This window comes from Daldinia childiae, assembly GCF_008694065.1.
Source record: "Daldinia childiae strain JS-1345 chromosome Unknown Scaffold10, whole genome shotgun sequence".
In the NCBI taxonomy this organism is placed as follows: Eukaryota; Fungi; Ascomycota; class Sordariomycetes; order Xylariales; family Hypoxylaceae; genus Daldinia; species Daldinia childiae.
In genome coordinates, this window is record NW_022984651.1 from 775,712 (window position 1) to 794,580 (window position 18,869).

Consider the following 18,869-nt stretch of genomic DNA (forward strand, 5'->3'; position numbering starts at 1 on the left):
AGCAAACGTAGACATAGTATAAATAAAGTGTATACCTATATTTCATCCTGACTCCAAAATGACGATATCAAAAGTAAAGACCAATATTCCAAATCTAAACGCTTCAGTGACATCACCATGACCCAATCCACACCCCCCCAGAAATCCGTCTTCGTCACCGGCGCAAATGGATACATCGGCTCCGCCGTCTGCCGGGCCTTTGTGCGCGCCGGCTGGCGCGTCTACGGACTAATCCGGCGTCCCGAAGCAGCTGGAACTTTGTACTCCGAGGAAATCATCCCCATCATCGGATCCATATCCACAGACGCCACGTTCCCGGCAGACCTAGCCAAATACACCAAGACCCTCGACGTCATCGTCTCGTGCACAGAGCAAATCCCCTTCGGCGCACACTACGACGCCGCCCTCTCCCTCATCCGCAAACTCGCCACGACGTCCAACGCGCACGGCATCCGCCCCCTCGTCCTCGCGAGCTCCGGATGCAAAGACTACGGGACGACCGGTCTCCACGGATCCCCAGATCTCGCCCCGCACACCGAGGCCTCGCCGCTCCAGCCCATGGACATAATACAAGAGCGCGCGTTCGGGTGTCTCAAGATCTTCGAGCACACGGACTTATTCGACGCTGCGCTCCTGCGGCCTACCCCCGTATACGGCTACGACAGCAGCTACTACGGGCTAGCCTTCGAGCTCGCGGCCTCCGCCGCGCGGTCCGAGTCGCGCGTCTGGGAAATCCCGTTTGATTTCGGCACTATTATTCACGGGTGCCATATCGACGACTGCGCGGAAGCTTACGTCGCGCTTGCTGCGCACGCGGACCGGGACGCGGTTGCGGGACAGTGCTTTAATATCTCTGGTGCGCGGTATGAGACGCTGGCCATGATTGCTGAGGCGTTGAAGGTTGAGTACGGGCTGCGCGACGTAGTGCGGGCGCCGGTCGGGGTCGAGGCTGATCTGTCGGTGTACGTTGCGCTAGGCCACAGCCAGTGGGTTGATAGTAGCAAGATCCGACGACTGACCGGGTGGACGGATAAGAGACTGCTGTTCTGGGAGGGGCTGCATGTGTATCGCATGGCGTATGAGGAGGCGGCGAGGAGGGGCCACGAGGGCGTGTTAAGGGTTAAGGAGAGGTTTGGGAATGTGCTTACCGGGCCTAAGAAATAGCTTCGAGAATACTGGAATAATGGTGTAATTAAGAAAGGTAATAGGGTAACAATCATATGAAATGTTGCTGCCTATTACATCTATACTCACGTTAAGCTATCCGACATGCGATGAGAAATATCTATATTACCTAGGTGCCTAATCTCTAACCATTAGAATATGCAATTCCTAGACGCAAAGAAAAGATGTATATAGTAGCTGTTAAAAAGTATTATTTTCGTCGTCAATACTGGCTCAACTCCTCATGCTAAACCGCGTCCAATTCGCTTCTGTCTTTTCCAATGTTGACGCTTATAGTTCAATGATGATTATTATTGCTTCCTTACACTTGTAGAGAACGTGATTGTATGATGCGTACTAACATCACCCTCCTAATTACATCAGAATGAAAGGGAATATGTATTTCCGTTGTCCCGTCGCCTTGAACTGAGAACTGTTAGGAATAGACGCAAAATTTGGAATGCTAAGAGTAACAAAGAGAAATGAGTAGCTATAGGTAATTGTGGTATCGTTGGCGGACTATATGCGATATGTTTTAGGGGTCTTAGGCATGTATTCTATGCGTAAGACGTATGCGTGTGAAAGAAGGGGTTTGCGGAGGGGTTTACCTTTAACTATTTCGTCTTCCGAGTAAACGATCTCGGGCGAAATTTTTGATCTCCATTCTTCCCGGCCCCCGAATAAAGAAGACATCGATAGACAACCGAGCCATGCTGTATATGACTGTTATGTTCTCATTCGGGTTTATAATTACCAGTCCGTCCAGGTATCCCCGAAAGAAACACATAAAACATCCAGTCCGGAGAGGGCCCATAACGCAACGAAATGGAGCGTAAGTAGAACAAAACTCCCTCTTAATCCCCAGCTCCAATGTGACAACCCAGATTCAACGCGTCTGTGCTGACCCCTTTCGTGGATAGACAAGGCTGTATCACTCCGCAACGGTATACCAAGGTCAATTCCAGCTAGGCCGAGAAGGGGTACCCCGATCCCGAGACTCATGGTAAAGGGCCAACATGTCCTGGCGATTGATACGACTTTGACTAGAAATATAACTAGTCGAATGGTAAATGTTATCGAATCACTGTGGCGACGAATGAGATAAACTAAGTTACCTCGGGTCTGCTGCCCTAATGTTCCTAATGCACTGGCTGGGGGTGCTAGTAATAGTGGCGTATGCAGAGTAGGAGATGGCTGCGAATGGACAACCCCAGAAGCACGGCCACGCTCCGGGGATAAACGTATAAGATTTTCATGACTTCGTGATAGGGTCATGGCCTGCGGACGGTGCCGAGGCGTGCTAGGCGTGCCATACTTCTGAAGGCTGCTACGGTAGTCTATTTCCGGCGAATGACTTGTCGCTGGTGAGTTTCCCTCGCTAGGAGATGTCACAATTTCCTCGGGAACCAAAATATTACGATTTTGCTTCTGAGGGTCAGGAACGGGGGTACTGGGAGGCATAGGTGAGTCAAGGTTTTGAATTCGTCGTCCCGGGAGACCCATAGAAGGGCTTGTACTTCGCCCTCGTAGACCGCCATGATATGATTCGTGATTCATCACGCTCAATACTTCCGTAGCGCTAGGTCGCTCAGCGGGATTGAGAGCTAGCATCTTCTTGAGCAATTGGTAGAGCTTTAAAGGAAGGTCAGGCCGCTCCCGCTTCTCGTCCCGGAAGCCCTTCCAACTGGCTATTTCTGCTCGGAGCAGGTCAATGTCTTCGAGTTCTTCCTGAACAGCGTTGGCATTCACATAGGGAAGTCGACCGAAGCATAGAAAATATAGAACCATGCCGAGCGAGAACACGTCAGACTTGGTTGTAAAATTACCAAGACGACCGTTGGCGTCCCTCTTTAGGACCTCCGGGGCACAGTAGGAGATCGTACCGGTTGTTCCCGTTGAGTTTCGGATAGCATTTTCGGGCTGTACTTCGCCGAAGTCGCTAATTAAGCAGGTAACCTTTCCATTTTCATGATGTAGGAGGCAGTTGCTAGGCTTTAAATCACGGTGAATGTAGTTGGCACCGTGAAGATAAGCGAGGCCACATGTGATGTCTTTGAAGAGGGAATATATCTCCTCGAACGATAGACGGCGTAGAGAAGGGAGAACGCTATGGGGTTGATCCGTAGCGCCCCTTGACTTTCGGCGCATCCGAGCTATAAGTTCCTCTTTTGTAGTTTGCTTGGGCCCATCTCCGACGACATAACGTAATAGGTCGCCGCCATTGCAGTACTGTTGGAGGATGAAGGCGCAAGCGACGCTTGGTCCGAAACGGTTCGTCTTCACGTCCTCCAGCCAGACGTGTCGATAAGACACTAGATTAGGGTGCGAGAGCTTGGCGAGTAGCTCTACTTCTATCAAGACTTTCTCTAACCATGCATGATCGTCTCCCACGGGAACCCGCTTACACGCGAAGTGGCCAAGAGCACACCCATCAATCTCGTGGCGAACCAGTAATACGACACCCTTGCCGCCCCGACCGAGTTCCCTTTCCTCGACAAAGAACCTCTTAAAGTAATTAGGACTAAATGCATCCCTTCTTATACGTGCTCCCTCTTGGGGGGCGGGCGAGCTGGATATGAACTCGGCATCTTCGACTTCATGGGGTCTCGGTCCACCGCTTGGCAATGTGGGTTGTGTTAGTCGACGTATGGGACTCGGTGGAGGCTGTCGTTGAGTATGTTGCGCATCTTCGTCATGCCCTACTTGGAGCATACGAAAATAGTTCGGGTTAACATAAGAGTCAGGTGCTTGAGTCGGAGGTTCGAAATGTCGGTCGGGTGAGGGTGGACGAAGAGATTGGTGGCAAGTTGGACATTCTGTTAAGGTGTTACCTCGAATTTCGAGGCGTTGCGACGAGGGATCACGGACAACGATAGCATTGCGATGTCGTCTAAGACACAAATATATTTAGCAGCATAAACTAAAAGATATAACATATTGAAAACGTTGATAATGATAATAAAAATTCAGACTCAGTCTTCCTCTTCCTCCCTCTAACTCGAGTTGAGATGACCGGTCATCATAGCGGGGCATCGTAAATGGGAAAAGGGAATGACGTACAACACGATTTCACGACCGTCTCGAGCCGTGTACGGAATCAACTCCATTACGTGACAGCTAGACAGGTATCATTTGGTAACAGGGGAGATTGAAGAGACGTGATGGTCATGAGGATTCGCAGTTCATATTCATCATTTTATACTATATAAATAACTGGTCAATGAAGTATGTGGTGTGAAAGGAACTGCACTTCGTGAATCAATAAGGTGTTCTTTTTTTCTTCTTTTTTTTTGATATGATTTGATTTTTATTATTTGGACAATGGATGGATGCAATGGGGTGATGTTATTGAATTCTAGCGGCAAATCAGATCGAAAGCGTCTCCCCCGGAATACGCTAAAATTTTAGATTAACAAATGGGACCTTGTCAGCTGCTTTACAAGCCCTTCTTACCCGTATTATATTAGGTACCACCTACCACCGAAGCAGCGAAGGTAACCTCAAGATGGTAAATTCTCGCATTCCGTTGCAAGACCCTTGCTGCTATGACGTAAACATGTAAAATAGGTAAACATATGCTAATAATTTGGCGAACCACCGGTTTTTATTTCGACCCAATTGTAAACATGTTCACATATCACAATTAACGATATTGCCAGAGCACCGAGTAACAATGTTTCACTATACTTCCTATCACCCGATCCATTTTTCGATAGTGTCCCTCATAGTTGATAGTGGACTTTGTATATCAACCACTGGTATAGTCGTCTCCTGTCTAACCGCATCGAATGGTTTTTGTTCAGCAATTTCGTCTTCAGAAAACCAAGCACCATGTAAACCATAAGGCACTCGTTGAGGTAGCCTAATTCTTGCTACAATGTCCTTCATATTTATCGCGTTAATAATCCAAAGCTCGCTGACAGCATCATCGCGACATTCTCCTTTATCATCAAGTTGGGACTCGTCAAACACATAAGTAAGCAACCAGCCGTCATCCTCCGTCGCGGCATTTGCACGCGGTACAAAACGCGGTTCTTGTGCGAACCAACCTTGGGGCATTTGGAAAAGCTTTACCGGGTCATTTTCGTCTGTGCTCTGCATTACCTCGTCAACGCCTCGGGTATCAACACAGCCTTTGATCTGTTGCGGTGGATGAGTAATGCCTTGGTCAATCAGCGTCGTTGCGTCCATCTTTGCTAGGTACGCGATTTTGGCCCCTTTTCCGAGGGCTGCAGAATAGGACATGCCACCCGTGCTGCAGCCATATATGTAGCGAGCTGAACTCATGGCGTGAGATGGTGATACTGTCGGGAATTCAAAGGGAATAGCTGATAAGGCCCATTGATTTCTGATCATCGGTGCCTCGCCCGATTCTGTTTTGATGAGCGGGAAACTATAATAGTATAGCCTGCATTGCTCCTCTTCGAAGTATTCTGGGGGTACCGGCTTAGGCAGAGGCGGTGTAAGTGCGCCGGTACTGTACACAATCGATGCTGAAGTGAGACGGCAAACAAGAAGATGAACACACGTCTCGGCTTCTAGTGTTACCAAACCAGTTTCCCAACAATTAGCCGTGTGAAAGACTACGCACGCATTCGTTTCGAACCATTGTATCTTATGTGGCTCATATCGAGGAAATACGCCATACCGCGATCGCTCAGTCGGATCGTACGAAATAATTGTTTTCCCTCGCATGCCGTTCATAGGATCCAGAGATAAAGGAAGGTCAATTATGACTGTGTGGCGTGCCGCAACCCCAAAGTCGTGCATCATCTTAGGTGACTTTACTCCAGGAACTGGTATGTCAAATCTCGGTCCTGGATCACTCGCCTTAGCCGGATATCTAGTTGATGGGACTATCGAATAGTAAACGAACGGCTTAACGAAAACGGCATGAAATGAGATGAGTTCTTTCGTAATGGGGTCAACATGTGGATGGCCAGTTGTCCATTCTCTCATAAACGCCAGCAATCCATTCCCACCGAAGCCTACTTCCTGGTCTAAAATGCCCTCATTTTCTGCCTTTCGACCGTTATACCACCCTATAGTCTCCAGACTAGGGAGATGGAATCTAATCGGTGGCCCACTTTCGCAGGTTGCTAAAGCTCTACCATCATGATATACGACCCCAGTATTAGCAACGCTAATCCTCTTGACAGCTATTTTGGATCCTGGTAGTCTCGATAGGCATATGAGAATTAATGACCTGAGTACCGCCACGATAATAGCTACTAACGGAGCGCTAAGTAATGTTGCAATACTTGGTAGTAGAGGCCGCTTCAAATTGTTGCTGTCCTTTGCATTCAAATAGATATCTGTGAAAACGTACTGATTCACGAACTCTGGCTCGATATTACCACATTCTTTCCCGCGCTTAAAGTGGACGCCAGTGAGCATACCATCGCCGTCGAACCAGTGTAAATCTCTCCCTTGGTTGTCATTGATAGTCGGGTTCCCGCCGTTACGGACATATTGACCTCCGGCGAATTCTCTCGGAATGTGTCCGGTGTCAGAGCATCGTGTTAGTGTTCGGGTCCGTTTGATGGGCGCAAAATTTCCAGACAGATACCTATATTCAGCAATGAGTATTAGTGGTCTTTCTGAGCTCTATCCAAGTACTTACGGGTGCGATTTTTGTTTTTGTCCCGTCATGCTTCTGCCGATTCACATATATATAGGCCCAACTATTAAAGGATGTCTAGCAAGATCGTATGGAAACGACCAGTTCTGACTATGACAATTCCGTGCTGACTTTGGACTACGTCAATAATATAAGGGTTAGTGTTTAATATAGTTTGGGTCGGGATTCAACCCATATAAATCATGCTAATTATTCACTAGGTTTCCTCGGCCGTCCCTCTATGTTTAGCATCACCTGTACGAGCAAAGTATAATGTGTCATGGGATTACGATGACGACATATACCAAAAACAGCGGAGGGCGATAGCTAGGTACACAGCAAGGTGAGTTCATGAACAATAACCTAATCTACTACGAAGTATCATCATATAGTAATGCTCAACTAAAGCGTCACAACTCTCCGAGGACATGTATGTGTTAGTACGACAGAGTGAACATGCCTCATTCCTCACCGGTTTTAACTTTCAGTCTATACCACGGATCTAGATGCAAAAGCTTTGAGAGGGGCGTTATGGAATAGCTGCTATCATCCAGTTAGATGATATCACGAATTCCACGGCCAGTTAGTTCGGTGACTAGAGATAGACAGCACCACCACCAAAACTCAAAATCTCGTAACAGGGAGCCCTATTTACCTAATTCATCTTATGCTATACGTAAGCACCGACATGTGCGATGGTATACCATCCATATAATTAAATATACTCCTCCCCCCTCCCCTAGCGATGTTCGAGTCAGCTTCTAGCCCCTGAACCTATCTTAGGCTAGAGAATCCTAGAGTAATAGGCCGTACTCTTCACGGGGCAGAGTTTCCTTGTTACCCGATCCGAAGTTCAACTGACCGTCAGCTTAGGGTATCTTCCTTGACTGAGTGTCCGTCATACATTCACGAGGACATGGTTAGCACCTTGTGAAAATATATGGCCTAGCCGGTTCCTAATATTGCAGCAACATGACATGATCGTGTCATATACTGATGTGCTCTACGAGATAATGAAGTCATCATTGACAAAGTTGTCTACGCTTTTGTCCGGGTTGGATCTTGCATTCAAATATCCTACAGGGCCGGCCTTAAGCCATCTACTACTTAAGAATCAGACACATGTTTGTATTTTATAATCCACCTACTCTACCAATATCCGAAACTGCGCAACGCACATTAACGCCAAAATGATTGGACCTGGAAATCAAGCACTGAACATCAATAGTGTCGTTGGCCAGCATGCCAATTTGGAAATTACCCACCGCGGTTCAAATTGGTACTATGCAGTATGTGCCTTTATGGGTTTCTGTACTCTCCTCTTCATGGGCCTGTCTTTCATGAAACCTCGGGGTGATCGTTTATTTCACTACATCACCGCAGGTATAACTGCAGTCGCATGTATCGCTTATTACGCGATGGGGTCAAATCTCGGCCAAGTTCCCATTCAGGCTCAATTCGTTCGTCCTGGTAGTCGCTTGGTGGGAGCGGCAGGCACCCGAGAAATATTCTACGCCCGCTATTTAGATTGGGCCATCACTACACCATTACTCCTTCTCGACCTTCTCCTGACTGCCGGAGTATCAACTCCAAGGATTTTAGTCACTCTTCTTGCCAACGAGATTATGATTATTACTGGTCTTATCGGTGCTCTAACTCAAACTCGATTCAAATGGGGATTTTGGGCATTTGGCACGGCGGCTCTACTCTTTGTTGCTTACGAACTGCTGGTCAATGCTCGACGACATGCTTCGGTTCTAGGCGGAGACGCAAAGAAAACGTTTATGTTATGCGGCAACCTTCTTATATTTATTTGGTTCTTATATCCCATTGCCTGGGGTCTGAGCGAGGGTGGCAACGTCATTCACCCGGATGGGGAGGCCGTATTCTATGGTGTTTTGGACATCCTAGCCAAACCCGTCTTCGGCCTCCTCCTTCTCTGGGGTCACCGCAAGATTAGCAGTTCACAGCTGGGTCTACGCATCCGTGATCGCAGCCATATCACCAGCGAGAAGTACAACCACGGTGGCGATATCCACCCCGAAGGTCCCGGGGCGAATGTCGGTGGCCCTACGATTACTACCACTGGCGGTCATCCTAGTGCCACCCATACCGCCGTATGAGCCATAATTTTGGTATCACGAAGAACGACCAGCTGCCGTAGGCCGCGCGAAAATCGACGGCTATTTGATATATACGTACTTGAAAATTGTATCGTTACTTGGGGTCGCTACTGATTAACTTCAACTCTCTGCGGCTATTACGTTCTCAACTTGGGGGTTAAATGTAGATATTCACAGCATGTTAGCATATCATTACATGGCCAGCGAAGTAATTATAGTTGGCACGCAACTCACTAATAAGATGGAGGGAAATCCAGAACTATCATGTTTCATATACTTAAACCTAGTCGGTAATAAGAACAAACATATCATGCCCGCATAATTGCTAGCAGTTAATCTGGAAATGCTAGGTTAAAGTCTTCAAAGTTTCAATATCAAGTCCGGCGTTTTATTTGCACCCGCCCATCCACCTTCCTACCCTTTCTCTCTGTAGAAACGGCTCTCTTTGATAAGCCTACTTCCGTACTTGATCCCGTCGAAAACCCTGCTCCGCTAAACATACTCCCTAGGCCAAAGTCCGGTTCGCCGCCCAACGTGCCAAGGATATCCCCTAAGTAGTTCGTCGCTTTGATGCCAGCATCGTACGAAGAATTCCAGTCAGCTATAATACCTTTTACAATCTCAACTCCTGCCAGATAAATGTTCTTAACTGCGATATCAAAGCCGTTTTCGTCCATAATACGTAGATGCTGAAAAGCACTGACTGATGGCGGGGGTCTGTCGAAATCAGAACCTTTAACATGTTAGCTTCTCCATTCGATGGCACGGATAGGGGTAAATTAGGTGCGCACCAGTTCTCATCAAAATGACCCGAGAGAAATCAACGAGATCCCAGACAGCAGCCCGCATCAATGCATTTAAAACAGCAGTATCTTCCTGCGCTGAAACGCAATACGTTATGCTGCTCTGATTCGTCCAGATCTTCGTCGTGTTCTCAAACGCCTCGCTCAGCATAGTACCAGAGTAATAAACATCGCTAGTCGCCGAGTCGCACTTGATAATGCTAGGACTCCTGGTCGCGGCCGCATACACCTCGCCGCTAGCACCGTACAAGGCGCGATACTCGGCGCTTTCCGCGGAATCAGCCAACTGGGCTGTACGCGCGAGTTCAGCCGCGGCATCTCGGAGGTTCTCGTTCACCTCCATGACCTCGGTGCCGTAGAAAATCGAGGGATACTCGTCGGGCGCGTATGCACCATACGACAGGTACCCAGTGGAGAAGTTAGCGGGCATCTCGCGCGCGTCGAATTCATACTGCAGGGCGACTTGCACGGAGAACTTGGACAGCGCGACGCTGCCCAGCGTGCCGAGTTTGGGGCTTATGCCAGCGATGCCGGCCATGAGGAAGTACGTCTTGCTTAGATCGAAGAGGCTGGAGAAGAGGAATGCGGTGGCGGATGTTGCGGCGTTGATTTCGGCTTCGCCCATTGTGAGCTGGCACACTTCCCCGAGCGTGTTGCAGTGCACATATGGGAATAGAGGGGAGAGACCCGGCACGGAGATGTTGTGGGCGAGGAGGTTGCCGATAGAACTGTTGGGGGAGTTTGTGTACCATATTTCTGCTTCTGGAGCGAACTATGGTTTTCATGTTTGAATTTAGCTATCTTTTAGATATGTACTGGGATGTAAATTCTCCTTCCGCGAGACGAATTAATCATTGGGGAAGGATTCCAAGACTTACCATGCTGATTATTACGACTTTGGGTGTTATTTTACCACAATTGCCTAGATTCTTCGTCGAAGCCACGTTATTGACGCAGTCCGAGACTCTGGTAGAAACATGCACATTCCTGGCCATCGACCGAGCCTCGCCCAACAGAGTGACCAAGACTAGATTAAGTGGCAACATGATGTTATATATACCAATAGGAATCACTACATATGTGATATAAATTATCTACATGGAAAATAGTTACCAAAAAGCCGTGAACATTAACAGGAGGTATTTATCTAGTAGCACACCGGGTCCTCGACGACCAAGCGATGACGACGAGGCTTATCATTAGATGCTTCCCCGGAGCCGAGACCGTCGGCTTCCTACGTAGATTAAGTGCTGATTTGCATGTGCCGGTTTGGCCGGTTTTGTCTAGCGGGAATTTTATCTTCTTCCAAAGAATGGCGATGGCTTGCATCTGTAGCTTATCACTACGCAGAAGGCTGTTTATTCGACAGTACCTGCGTTATATATCTTCGCATAACAGTGGAGTACATACCATCTTATCTCGCATAAGGTTCCAATTGCTCTCTCTTTGTGGTTAAGATCATCGTATACTGGCGATAGGTAGCTACCCAAAGAGGAGTATAGTTGAAGGAGGCAACAAATCGGAACGATGAAGACTGAGACATATTGGACCTTTACGTGATTTTTTATCTGGCCCCCACAACAAGTTCTATCGACACGAGGGTATACGCATACATTTAACTACATTCGAAATACAACCCAAATTTTACATTATTCTATTAGTCATTAACTTGGCCTATATATCTGACGCATATACTCCTCATCGTTTTCAATTTCATGTAAAGAGCTTCGCTAACTAAAGCGAGTATTCCATAGGTACTAGTTCCTTCGGGAGTCGCCTAATATGTCTAGGTATAATAGGGGTAATTAGGAAATAATTCATTATCCACCTTCCGACGCTGCACATAAGAAGATAAAGCTAGAGCACGTACCAGGGGAGAAAAAGAAATATGGCCAGCTTCTACACCAACTCCACACGCCGCTCCCCATCTCCACTTGCATCGGTCCCTTGAGACATCTTATCCTTCGGCTTGGGGCCACGGTAAATGCCTAGTGTCAACACGACCAGCATCTTTACGGCAAAAGACTGCGGGTTATCAACTTTTGCCTCCGTCACTTCTGTCACTCCGTCGCGAGTGAGGTGTGTCCTAAAATTGGCGGGAAGGAAGCGACTCGGGTGCATGGCATTCCACATGAGCATATTGATGAGCATAAGGAAGGCCTCGAAGACGTAGAAAGGCCACTCGGTATTAGCCACAGCCAGTACGGAATGTTCCACGCCGCGGTAGATCGTTCGCATCAGGATGAGTCCCATGCTCACGTATAGCGTGGTGAGAGTATACCGGATACCCTTCGCCCCCGCAATTCCAGCCCGCACGCAGCGCAGGTGGAAAGATCCAGCAAGGACTAGGAAGAACACGATGATTGCGAGCTGGAGAGCCAATGCTGCCCACATCAAAGCAGTACCCGTCTCAGGGTCGCTTTTCGGGTTCGCTATGAAAGAAGAGGCGACTCCATTTATCCCTTCTATCACTATGGAGAGAAAGGCGAACGTCGAGAGCACCATCCCCGGCTCCATTGGGGAGAAGTAGGGCACGTAGTAGAAAACCCGGGCGAGGATTTCGTAGTTTGCAAGAGACAGAAGTGGTCTAGATTATAGTGGTCACGTCAGTACGACGTATCTCTCCATTTCACTTGAGCAGCGCAGGTAAGGCAGTAAACGTACGGGCTAACGTAGATGAGAGCGACGCTCACGACAAATGGACCCAGCTGATCCCAGTTCCCGAATGCGCCGTTAACTCGAAATGCGAATCCGATTACATAGAGTAAACCACCGGCGACGAAAAGTCCTGTCACTCTGAAGAATTTGTTGCGACTAGGGTAGCGAGCGAACCTTGGTTAGTATTGAGATGTAGTCGAGGGAGTATCAAAGACGACTCACTAGCATTGCCAGAAATGTATCGCCGCTGAAATGAAGAAGGCAATTGTGAATAAAATGGCCGCAGCCTTATTAGGGGGGTATATCCAAAAGTTAATACCCGCTGCATTAGACAAGAGAGCCGTTAGTTCTGAGTGATCTGTACGCAGGATGTCTCCATGGAAATATACGACGTACCGTACGGATTAGCCATGGCTATACAAGATACAGGATATCAAGGCAATATAGAATTGGCGTGTACATATCCTATCTTTTTCCGATTTATTCTTGTGACTTCTCTTAGGAGTTACATCCAGGTTCCGATCGGGGTTGGGGGGGTTAGCTCTCCTGAAAGAATAGAGATGATATTTAGAGATCAACAACTATGAAATAGAAAATGAACAGCCCTAACTACATATTTCTAGAGATGTCCAGCCTTATTACCTATAACTGAATCCCCTCAGCTCATCATGGGCCTACGCGACCGCCCGAAGCCGCGTATCTATGCACCGCCACCATGGAACTCCGGGTCCCTAGGCCCCCGAAATGCCAACATGGACTGGTCTGTCTTTTCTCCAGTAGAAAGCCTTTAGGAAGGAATACAGTGCCCTAGTTTCGTGTTCTCATTCCACTTCTATCTGACGTTCCTAGAAAGTTAGGTATTTATCAAAGCCAACTGGTCGTTGAAATTTGTAGGTGTGACGACGTGGAAGGAAACCCTTGGTATTCAGTCGTGGTAAGATGACTTTGACCGTTGTTCTCTTGGTCGGCCGTTATCGGTTCACTCATAGTATATATATTATCGCGCGTCGAGGATCTCGCCATCAACTCCTTTATCTTCTCCTTGCAGCCTAAATGGCCGTTCTTTTCTGCGAGCCGCATAGCATTTTGATATTGTTTATCGTCGAAGGAACCCTGAAAGGCATTCCAAAGAAGCTCTATCATATCGAAACGACCATTCTCGGCCGCGCCCTCCAGAGGCCAACGTCCGCGCCTTCCAAAAGGTGGGGGTATATTATAGTCAGCCCCATGCTCTATGAGAGTTGTTGCTATCTCACAGTTGCCTTGAATAGCTGCAAATTGCAGCGCCGTAGCCCCATCGAATATTGCAGGGCTGGCGTTGACTTCGGCACCAATACTTAACAGTAAACGGACGATAGGGAGGTTGTTCATTTCGGCAGCTTTCTGGAGAGGAGTCCGACGTATACCGTACATCGCTGGCTTGTTCACCTCCGCACCATGATCAACAAGGAGCTGAACTATCCCTATAATCCCAGTCTTGATAGCATCCAAAAAAGGAGTTGTCCTGACATAACCATGTCCCGATTGCGCAGGTCCCCCCCCTTCCCGTGCAATGATATTAATATTACTACCAGCATCAATCAACTTTTTGACAACGCCATAATCGTGTGTTTTGATTGCCTCCATAAGAAGAGTTTTCTGGTCCGGGTATAGTTTATAGTTGACATTCATCCTTAGAAGATCCCAAGCAAAAACCTGGTCAAAAAGCTTAGGTGACACCGAGTATTCCTCAATTGCATCCAAAACAATGTCCCAACCATATCCAGCACGACCTTGTGGATGAGCTTTCCAAAACCGATCCAAGAGTGGCATAACCATTGAAGAATTATCGCATATAGCTTCCTGTAGGATAAAGTCATTATCCGCATCGGCACCTAGTGAAATTAGTTCGTCAAGTAAAAATTCATTTTCGTACTCTACCGCAACTTCTAGTGCCTCGGTCTTCCAGTCATTCTTCTCTTGAGGACCAGATTTGATAATATCCAGAACCAAGTCCATACCTCTTTTCTCCAACGCGAGTCCCAAGAGTGTACGCGAGAGGTATACTGGGCGAGGGCAAGCTTTCCAAATATCGTCAAAGACTGAGTCCTCGCCATGTTTGATAGCCGCTTCTAGAATTGGGAATTTGTCATCGGATTTTGGATGGAATATATCGGGATTGTAACCGGATTCTATGATTTTTCTCACAAAGTCTGGTCTGTTTCTTACCGCCGCGACGTATAGTAACGGAGCGTGACATAGATCCTGACGTAATAAAATTCTGGTTGTGATACCAACAGCAAGGAGCTTCCAAGCAATATCACTGAGATCATGAGCCAACGCAGCATCCATGGCAGCGGCTACGTCAAAAATTTGATCATTATCCAGTTCAGCTATCTCGAGTTTATAAAATCCGAAGTCAGGATCGAGATCTAATATTTTAGTCGCGTATTCTAGATTTCCCGCTTTTAGAGCCTCCGTGAGCGCTTGACCGAGTCTGTAGCCTTGGAGATGATTGAGGACACCGTTTTTTTCCAAGGAACGAAGGCGATTTTTGTCTCTAGACCTGAGAGCGGAGATGAAGGACTCGCAGTCTTTTGTATTGCTATCTAAACCATGATCTTTATCTAGGCTTGGATCCTTTTGCAGCATTAATTCGATAAGTTTCGGATATCGGGCAGTCTCCACTGCTGTCTGGAATGATTTATCTCTACTCGGAATTGATGCATATGGAAACAGAATTCCCACTAGCTCCTCATATCCACGCCTCGCCGCCTCGTTTAAGGCATCGTCGACATGCAGACGAAATTTATACAAGTATCCGGATCTGTCTGACTGTTGGCAATTGTTTAAGATAAACTCAATGATGCTCGTCGCATGCTGTTTTTCAAGGCGCCTGATGATATATGTGAACAGATACTCGTGCGAAATAAGCTTTTGAGGTATTTGGGAAGCAGCGTTCTTGATGAGAAGAAATATGAGTCGTGGATCAACAAGTTCAAGCGCATCCATGATAGTATTTATCAATATAGCGGCTCCAGCTCCTAAGAAAGCATCAACTAAACTCAAAAAATCGTCGCCAAGTGTCATTCGGTGATCGTCCAAATGCCTAATTAGCAAGTGTAATGCATTTGAATTATAGTCCCTTTGAAAGGATTTATTTACGTCGACCCCTTTGCTAATGAGAAACTTGAGGACCTCGAACGATTGGTTGATTGCAGCAATTTCAAGTGGTGCGTATCTTTCACCCTGATAATGACATACAGCATCATTTGCATCGGCCAGTCTGGTGCTAAGCAAGTACTTGATCGCCTCAGCGTTATCAGTTTTTAAATATACCATGAAAAGTTTCTCGGCGAACGATTTGACCACGGGACTCGATTGACTGCTCAAAACATCGATTACCATTAGTTGCATGGCATGGTGTCGATTCAAGAATTTTAGAACGCCTTTGGCTGGTATATTTTCGAGCCCTTCAAATCCATTGATGATTGACGCAATCAGTCTGCCGTCAAAACGAGCCTGAAGAGCTACATCATCCGGTAGCCTATCAAATTGGCTCCATTCCTCTCCGGCGAACACTTCCAGGGAGCAAAGATTATCGAGAATCGGGGGGCGTTTCGAGCTCCTAGAAGTTGAAACTGTCTGGGTGACAGTATTCATGAATTTCCAGAGAAAATTGGAATCACTAGTTTTCGTCAAGGCGCCGGGTAGAGGAGTCGTAAGCCATTTGCTATATACGCCTGCCAAAGGAGTAAGCGTTAGCCCAAATTAGATAGCTTATCCATATATATTTATTCTGTCTTGACTTGCCTTTGATAAACGTAGCTACCAATTGGGTGGAAGGTAATGGTGGTAACCAATTATGTCGATCGAGTAGATTCATTTGAAGGGGATCGGATGTGAATAATTCGACGGAGAAAGGATCATTGAAATTGAGAAGGTCTGTCATGTCCACGTCGTAGTTGATAGTATTGAAATCTTGCATATCCTGCCACGACGCGACGCCGTTGATCTCTGCGTCAACCGCTATGGTGGTCGTTGTAACGTCAATTTCGGTAGATGGTATGCTTCTCTGAAACTCCAACTCAGGTATATGTCTAGTAACTTCAACCCGAGTTGTATCATCATAGTTACGTGAAACTAGATCAATATAATTTTAGTTAGTCCACAAAGGGTTATGCTTTATTATCAATAATAGCACGAACCTGATTCTTCTCCCCGGTGGACTCTGGATGTACAGCGACGCCGGGCTCTCTGGATTTGGGATCTCGAGATTGTCCGGTCAATATGAGTTATTTCTCCTCCTTGCCGTGCTTCATTGATAATTCGTTCCCACTCAGCCCGCTTTATGTTTTTACGAATCCTCCATTTTCGGAATCTGTGTTCATATTGTGGAACGCTTGCGAAGCATTAATCGAGTTATTCAATTCCTTAGATAGGCGACTGAACTTAATATCAAGAACAACTTACGTGGCGGTGAAGCCTTCTTTCGTCATCGTCTCGATAACACCATCATGTCCATCAAGCCTACGTCCAAGAGTAACGTACAGTTCGTATATCCGAAGCCTGCGATCTTCCCATTCTCTATCCGTAATTCGTCGGGTTTCTGGTGAGATAGGCATCGTGAACTAGACTGTAGATATCTAGGTGGGAAAAATTTCATGCATCTAATTTGGATACGGTATTATCTTATACGAACCCCAATGTCAAGCCATCAAGTGAGGCTGTCGGTTTTAGTCGGGCTTCGGCTTAAATTCTTATGGTAGTACAAGTGCCAAGACTACTTCCGTTGGATCAAGTATTGAAGGTCGCATCAGGCTATCAGGTTTGGCTATCAGGTTTGGCTATCAGGTTCTGTTAATGCCATAATGCCAGGTATTGGGTGAATCTCGGTAAGCGGGCCTCGTCCGCTGTAGTGTAACAGGCACCTAGGAGGTAATATAACAAATGGTGCCTAAAAATCGATAAAATGCACCAACGAGCTTCGAGTAGCTCGCGCAGCCTTCTTTGTCTTTCCTTCCTTTTATTTTCGGTGAAATGTTGCCATCATTCCAGGGCGTACTTTAAAAAGGCGGAGTATACCTAGGTACCCAGGTACATTTATCTCAGTAACAAAATAATTCATATGGATATGGGAGCCGTGTGACAGTACAATATACTTCAAACTCTGAAGGCTATCCAATAGGACGCTGTCAGTTTCGGACGATCGAGTTATGTCGCAACATCAGGTGTTCACAAAATATTTCATGATATGGCTTTGAATAAAAACAATGCAGTGAGCTACCTCATCTTGTCTATAAATTAGCCAGTGATACGATGGCTACTTGTGAAATAGTCGGGATAACACAACCTGAACTCAAGTTGAGGGTTCAGGTTATGTTAACTGGATGTAATTACATGAAAAGGTTCTTTACAATATGCACCTCTAAGAGGTAGGTTAGATCTCTATAAATATATCAGTAAGAACGATGGTTTTTGAAGTTCTAACCAGTCCATCGTCTCTGTACTCTCCATAGCATATCTTACCAGATACTCCCATCAAGAGTGCTATAAAGTTTCATCCAAGTTACAATATTGAAATCTCAGAACTATGCCGTCTTCAAATAACCAAGGAACTCAGGCCTCGGGAGACTCCAGCAAGTATGTACCGCCCGTTGTATTTAACCCCAACTTAGAAGCTAACATGGCTTCAGTGAAAAATACCACCAAGAGCACTCTATGCTGCAAGAATTCTTTCTTGCCGAGCCAACTTTGTCCGAACGACTCTCCGGAGTAGTCCCATCCAATAAAGGGGGAGAGCGCGCAAAAGGACACGGTGATAAGGCTAAGGAAGCGATTAGGGAGTTTGAGAATGCCTGGCGCAATGCGAGCCAATGATTCACTGTTATAGTTGTTGAAGGATGTTTGATATGGGGTGGAAATTCACTCCCAAAAAACTTAAGACAAAGCTAGGTGGAGAAGCTTTAAATTTTTGAAGTCGTTCTTAACAATCCATGCCCGAGTTTTACCATGGGCTACAGTCTCTTTGGCAATATATGTAAACTGTTAGGGATAGCTGTAGGGCTGATATACGGGGTAGATTTTATACATTCTTTCAGGGGCTCGCTATAAGCTAACCTCTTAGATAGTCGGTCATTCTTAATATTATACGTATAGATATTAACGCCTATTTAGTGATGTCGGTGCAGCGAGAGTGATCTAGAGATTCAACTAGTTTCTATTAGAAGATGTAAAGTACTCTATACCAGCAAATCTAATCAAAGCTACGTGAGAGCTTGGATAAAAGTAATATTGTTAGGTTTAGCAAGATGGATAGGTACTTATATATATAGAACCTCTTCCGACCTCCTAGTAGTATTAGTTATTAATGCGACAGTTAGAGTTATGATATAAGTGCATATAAACCCATAGAAAAATAACTACGGGAGTGATAAGGAAAAGAGAGGCGGGTAATAAAAGCTAGATTTATATACACTCCACTTATATTCTCAAATAACTAGCGATTCTAAAAAGGCACAG

General features: G+C 46.4%; 5 protein-coding genes across 5 annotated transcripts; 2 read left to right on the top strand and 3 right to left on the bottom strand.

Moving 5' to 3' along the window:
• Nucleotides 1-117: 117 nt before the first annotated feature.
• On the top strand, nt 118-1,164 carry GL218_07950 (uncharacterized protein; the record flags this gene model as incomplete). Its single annotated transcript, XM_033584732.1, has 1 exon — nt 118-1,164. The coding sequence occupies one exon, from the start codon at nt 118-120 to the stop codon at nt 1,162-1,164; it is 1,047 nt and encodes a 348-aa protein (XP_033441291.1).
• A 750-nt stretch (nt 1,165-1,914) lies between these two features.
• GL218_07951 (putative serine/threonine-protein kinase iksA) lies at nt 1,915-4,271 on the bottom strand (the record flags this gene model as incomplete). Its single annotated transcript, XM_033584733.1, has 2 exons — nt 1,915-4,054; nt 4,225-4,271. 2 exons carry the CDS (start codon nt 4,269-4,271, stop codon nt 1,915-1,917), a joined length of 2,187 nt encoding a protein of 728 aa, XP_033441290.1.
• Nucleotides 4,272-7,974: 3,703 nt separating this feature from the next.
• Nucleotides 7,975-8,907, top strand: GL218_07952 (uncharacterized protein; the record flags this gene model as incomplete). Its single annotated transcript, XM_033584734.1, has 1 exon — nt 7,975-8,907. The coding sequence occupies one exon, from the start codon at nt 7,975-7,977 to the stop codon at nt 8,905-8,907; it is 933 nt and encodes a 310-aa protein (XP_033441289.1).
• Nucleotides 8,908-9,281: 374 nt separating this feature from the next.
• Nucleotides 9,282-10,756, bottom strand: GL218_07953 (Purine nucleoside permease; the record flags this gene model as incomplete). The annotated part of the gene is made up of 3 exons (XM_033584735.1): nt 9,282-9,640; nt 9,699-10,482; nt 10,589-10,756. 3 exons carry the CDS (start codon nt 10,754-10,756, stop codon nt 9,282-9,284), a joined length of 1,311 nt encoding a protein of 436 aa, XP_033441233.1.
• An 853-nt stretch (nt 10,757-11,609) lies between these two features.
• Nucleotides 11,610-14,366, bottom strand: GL218_07954 (Ankyrin-1; the record flags this gene model as incomplete). Its single annotated transcript, XM_033584736.1, has 3 exons — nt 11,610-12,297; nt 12,375-12,498; nt 13,481-14,366. The coding sequence occupies 3 exons, from the start codon at nt 14,364-14,366 to the stop codon at nt 11,610-11,612; spliced, it is 1,698 nt and encodes a 565-aa protein (XP_033441295.1).
• Between the last annotated feature and the right edge of the window lie 4,503 nt (nt 14,367-18,869).